At 31.4% G+C, this 6,193-nt stretch overlaps 1 protein-coding gene across 1 annotated transcript; it reads right to left on the reverse strand.

The window, feature by feature from the left end:
* Positions 1-770: 770 nt before the first annotated feature.
* On the reverse strand, positions 771-4,372 carry LOC115965629 (L10-interacting MYB domain-containing protein-like). Its single transcript, XM_031084893.1, has 4 exons — positions 4,077-4,372; positions 3,679-3,712; positions 1,013-1,360; positions 771-922 (listed from the first exon to the last, which is right to left on the reverse strand). Exons 3-4 carry the CDS (start codon positions 1,358-1,360, stop codon positions 818-820), a joined length of 453 nt encoding a protein of 150 aa, XP_030940753.1. The 5' UTR covers positions 3,679-3,712; positions 4,077-4,372; the 3' UTR covers positions 771-817.
* Between the last annotated feature and the right edge of the window lie 1,821 nt (positions 4,373-6,193).

The raw sequence follows: 6,193 nt of genomic DNA on the forward strand, positions 1-6,193 counted from the left end.
AAAAAGTGATAAGGAGATAAAGGGTGAGTTTGGTTCAGCTTTTTGAAAAAGTGCATAATGAAAAAGTGGAGTTTTGTAAAAGTGCATAATGAAAAAGTGGAGTTTCAAAAAGCTGAGTGTTTGGTAAAAACTGTTAAAAAGTGCATAATGAAAAAGCTGAGTGTTTGGCTAGCACTTATAAAAGTGGCTTTTTGAGGGGTAAATGACCAAAAAGGACAATGTATATATAAGAGAATTTATTTCATACCTTTTTTTTTTTTTATGTGAGTTTGTTTCATACTTAAATCAATTACTTCATCATACTTAAATCAATTTTTCTCTTTCTAAAAAAATTATTTTTTTCTTACCAATATTAGCTAATAATAACCTACCACTTAAGATTTATTGTGAAAATATTGTAAAAATATTGTGATAAAAATTGATACTAATTTTAATTTGAACGGACTATTAAAATTATTTTTTTCTCTTTCTAAAAAAATTATTTTTTCTCACAAGTGTTAGCTAATAATAACCTACTACTTAATAATACCAATAATATATATATATTATTGGTATTATTTTAATAATGTTTGGGCAATTTTTCTTTTTTAGTGTCATAATTATTTGTTATTACCATTAATGACTTCTTATCAATATTAATTAAATCTAAATAATTTTCATCATCATGAAGCACAAAATAAAAATGTAAAAAGATGATAAAATATACATCAATAATCCAAGTTTAAATTGTACTACATAAAAATGTAAAAAGATAATAAAATACATACCAATAATCGAAGTTTAAATTGTACTACATAAAAATATAAAAAAAATTGTACTACATGAGTTCTGCTCCAGTTGCTGCAATATCCCTAAACATTCTATCAAGTTGTTGTAGATTCTGTAGACCTTTATGTCGAAATTTTGAAGCTTTGGGTACTTCCTACAAAATGTAATTGTTATTTCACTCATATTACAATAATATACATAAATATTTCAAACTAGCTACATATTAATAAAATATTCAACTCACCTTCAACTTCATGTCCCACCAATCATCACTAGCATCAATTGTTCCCTTCACTGCATCCCAACCTAAATTTGTGTCAACACCCTTCAATTTTTCCCACACTCTCCAATCTGCTTTTAATACATCCCACCTACATTTTAATTGTTCCTTATCATAGTTTAGACCAGTCTCATCACGAAATTTGATTACCAAATTGCTCCAACCTTTGGCACTTAAGGCAGCAAAGATTCCCTTATTCCCAGCTTCAATCTCTTCCACACAAAGGTTACAAAAAGTAGTTGTCCAACTTGGATCTACCCATACTGCTCTTGTTTTTTTTGCCTTGGAGTTGGAAGTGTTGTTTTTACCCATCTATAGAGTTAAGCAACCATAAGAAATGCAAAAAATAGAATTCATAATATTCCAATCTAGTGAACTAGTTACAAACATGATCTAATAAATCCAAAAAAAAAAAAAAATTGCTACCTAGTCTGAGCATTAAAATATATGGCCAGAGGAGAACACGGGAATCCAGAAAAGAGGAAGATGAGACTACCCAAAACATTTAACAACTCCATATAATGATCTTAAAAATAATTAATCCAACAAATCAACTGCAGTATCCAAGGTTATTAACCTTGAGAACAAATCATACAAACCAAAATATAACAATCCTAAAACCAAGATATTAATTCCATTCAAATCCCAATACAAATATAACAATCCTAAAACTAAATCATGACCAATGTTCTAGTCCTCATTCGAACAAGTTTTCATTTCTACCAAATAATATATATATATATATATATATCATACTGCTTTTAATTTTAACACCTGCAACCAGACTTCCAAAGGGTACAAAGCCTGTTAGAATTGTTATAAAGTTAGATGAAAACATTAGCCTAAAGCATATAGTTCTATAGCAGCCCTGTATTAATACCACTAATAATTTCTTTTTCCACAAAGAAAAGCCAATCGTTTAATGTTACAAAGTCTTTCTACTCAGCATCATTCTCATTGGGTATATTAAACTTTTTTCTTGTGTGAAATAGCTAGTGGTTTGTATCTGCTATGTAAATGCGTCCAAATTCTACTGAAACTTTGTCCATAATGAACTTTTCATCATCTCACATAATGCCTATTTAACTAATGGACATGCAAATGATGGCAAACTTCATTGTCAGTCAAGAAGCACCATGTATTGCTCTAGATTTTATTTATTTATTTATTTTAATACTGTATTTACGGATCAGATTACATATTCTAGCAACCCAATCATCAATATCCGGATTTACGCATCAAGGAACACCAACCCAAAGTTTGTTCATTACATAACACATGGACACAGCTGAAATATCATTATAACTAACATGCCAATAATCAGCACAGAGTATTGCTCAACAAATCAAAAAGACAATGTAACATGGCATAAGTCTATCAATAGAATTATATGAGGCACAAGTTCGAGAAGAAGTTGCTACAAGCATTCTGAGGAATAATTAGTAAATTATTCCTCAGATTTCAAAATTATTCCTCAGAAAACCAAATTCTTTCCAAAATTTCATTTTCAATAAGATGATACAATCTGAAAAAGGTTAGTACCACATTAGCAACTGTGTCTACCCTCTCGATAAGATCTTTTATTTTGAAAAATAGGTTCATCTTCTATGAGTTAGAACGTTTCGCACAAGCTATATTCTAGTACACTAAATTTTAACAAGAATAAGTGAACAAATAATGTTACTCAAACAGCAATTCCTGCAGATTATAGGAACTTTAAGGCACAAAAGCAATAAAGGGAAAAAAAAAGTGCCCACTTGATGCCTAATTCTCATGCCATAGACCAATTCCAATCAGTACATTCCTTTAATAATGTGTACACTACAAAATTCTAACAGGGCAGCGCTTGGAATGATATGGGGTTTTCGTTCAACTTGAGGGGATTCGAATTTATACTTTACTGGTAGAATTGGCAAGTTACATGAACTGCTTCAAATTTTCAAAACACAATCTCAATTAATCAATCACCAAAGAGAAGAGCAAATAATATGATTTGTTACGTAGAATTGGCAAGTAATATGATTTGTTACGTACACAAGTGTAAACTCATACCTTAAAACAAAAAATAAAGCTTATACAACATTTTTACATTGGACCCATGCTTCCAAGCACATCAAACTGAAGATGTTCATTAAATGGCTTGAAAAAAGACTCTGAGTACGGCAAAAACTCCCCACAGGAATTTGACAAAGGCAACTTATTAGATACCCCACCATTCATATCAACCCCCAATTGTTGGTCAGAAAAGTTAAATGAACCCAGGCCCCAAAACACAAGCTAACACAACTGAAATATATAAGTTCTACACATTCATAGCAACTGAAATATATAACACAACTGAAGCATAACAATATCTCCAAGTTAATACACATTCATAGCAAGATCCGAAATTTTGTTATAACAAAACAAATAAACAAAAACACTTCATGAGAACATGTATATATTCCAATCAGCAAGATCCGAACACAATACCCATTATATATTCATCAAACTAACACTTCATTATATATTCCAATCAGCAAAAACAAATAACAAAACAAGTAAAGGAACAACACCCATTCATAGCAAGATCCGAAATTTTTTTTCCCACACTCGGTAAAAAAAAAAAAAAATCAGATCAGTGTTGGTACCTGGTTTTTGGTAGCAGATCAGTGTTTTTGGTACCTGAGAAATCAAAACCCACACACCAAAAGTGAGAAATCAACCAAAGAACAGAGAAATCAAACCCAAATCCATGAGAAATCAACCAAAGAACAGAGAAATCAAAACCAAAAAAACCCAAATCAGACCCATGAGAATCAACCCCGGTTCGGTCCAAATCAAAACAACCCATACCCATGACAAATCAACCCAAAGAACACACAGAAAAATCACTACCCATAAAACAAACCACAATCCAAAACTACAGAAAGACTTACGGAGAGGAAGAACCAGAAAGAAAGAAAGAAAGAAGAAGAAGAGGAAGGCGAAGCGGAAGAAGAAGAGGAAGGCGAAGCGGAAGAAGAAAAAAGACAGAGATGAAACTTACGAAGGCAGAGCACGGCAGAGAGAACAGATGGAGGCGTCAAATGCGAAGGGAGAGCAGAGATGAGAGATGAGGGCACAACGCGCACAGAAAATGTGTGGGTATTTCGGTCTTTCCATCTTTGCAACGGTAATATAACAAAACGCGCTGTGCGCGTTTTGATTTATGGACCAGGGAGCCTCCATTTCCGTTGCGCGTTTTCCCTTCAGCTTTTCTAAAAGTTCAAAACGCAACTTTTTTATAAAAGTTGCGTTTTGAAGTTACCAAACGCACATTTGGGCCCAGCTTTTTTGAAAACGCCCGTTTTGGGCTGAAAAAGTGGAACCAAACGGGCACAAAGTCTATTAGAGAGAGCAAAAAGTCTAACTGTGGGACTCATATGTAATTTTAATTACAAAAATGTTATTGAAAACAAAGTTATGGAAATTGAAAACAGCTAAAATGTGTTTTCAATTTTTATAATTCATAACTCAAAAATCAGATAATTAAATGATGGAAACAAAAAAACTGGAAACAGAGTTATGTGGTGCCTAACAGACTTCTCAGTTATGGGTCCCACCATTTTTGAGTTATAAGTTATGGAAACAGAGTTATGAGTTATGGAAATCACTCATCCAAACAACTCCTAAACTTCTTCTTTTTCCTTTTTCTTTTTTTGACTAATGTACGGTCGCTCTCTTAATTTGATCACATACTGTTTATTAGCAAAGGAATTAACAACATATTCACAATGGCTACAAACACAACAAAGGCCAAAGCCTCTCTCTCTCTCAAAAATCTGTAAACTCAAGAACAATCAAAGTACAAACTCAAAAACACAATCTTATCAAAGTACAAACTCAAAAACACAATCTTAAAACTAATCAAATCATAACAACAACAACAACAAAAACGAAGCCGATCTGACCCATCTGGGCTGCATTAGGAAGGAAGACGAGCGGTGGTGGAGTGGAAGGCGCATGCAGATTGGCACTATGAACGCCGATTCTCCACTGGCTTGTATCTTTTGTTCAATAGTGGAGCAAGATCTCTCTCTCTGCCTCTTTGGCCTTTGCCGTTCTCTCTCACTCTGTTTGTCCTTTTTTTCTTTTCTTTTTTTCTTTTTTTGATAAGATGAAGCATTTTGTGTGTGGTCTAATTAAAAAGGGTTTAATTAGTGGTGTAGTTTTTTTTTTTTTTTTTTTTTTTAAGGAACGGGTAATGATTATTTTTGTTTAATAAGCCGAGTGTTTCATAAGCTGAGTTTTTGAGTTTAATTGTTTGATATAATGGGTTTAATTTAATTTTTTTTTAAAAATTAACTTGTAATGACAATTTTTGTTGATAAATTAATGAATAAATTACCTAAAGAAAGGTATAGAGAGATAATATTTAAATAGGATAGATGGTAATTAAAATAATAATAAAGAAAGAATATTTAAATATGATAGAAAAATTAGCCATAGTGCACACGCTCACGCGTGCTCAAATGCTCTTTTTTTTTTTGTAAAAGTTAATAATTTGCATCAATTATAATTTATGATTACTATAATTTACAATCACAAAAAAAAAAAAAAAAAAAAAAAAACCTAGGGCTGTGATGAGAGTATTATGCGTTTGTGTGTGAAATAATTTGATCATCACACTCCTAGTTTTTTTTTTTTCGTGATTGGAAAATATAGTAATCTCAAATTATAATTGATGCAAATTATTAAACTTTACCCAAAAAGAAAAGAACCTCTGAGTACACACGTGAGCACATGCTATGAGGCTAGTATACTCGTAGCTCAATTAATTGAAATTACCGTTTTAATTTGATTTTAAAAAAATAAATGTGTAATGATAATTTTTGTTAATAAATTAATGAATAAATTACCTAAAAAAAGGTATAGAAAGATAATATTTAAATGGGATAGAGGGAGATTAAAATAATAGTAAAGAAATAATATTTAAATAGAATAAAGAAATGATAGAGAGTCTATTGGAAAGTGTATTTAAAAAAGTGAGTAGTTAAAAAGTAAAAATAACTATTCATTCTCTAAATAGTAAAAAAATTTAAACATGCTCCAAACACTCTCTTTCCCTTTTCTCTCTCTCTCTCTCTCTACCTAACTCTCTCACTCTATTCTTAAAAAAAAAAA

Source organism: Quercus lobata, chromosome 10, assembly GCF_001633185.2.
Source record: "Quercus lobata isolate SW786 chromosome 10, ValleyOak3.0 Primary Assembly, whole genome shotgun sequence".
Taxonomy (NCBI): domain Eukaryota; kingdom Viridiplantae; phylum Streptophyta; class Magnoliopsida; order Fagales; family Fagaceae; genus Quercus; species Quercus lobata.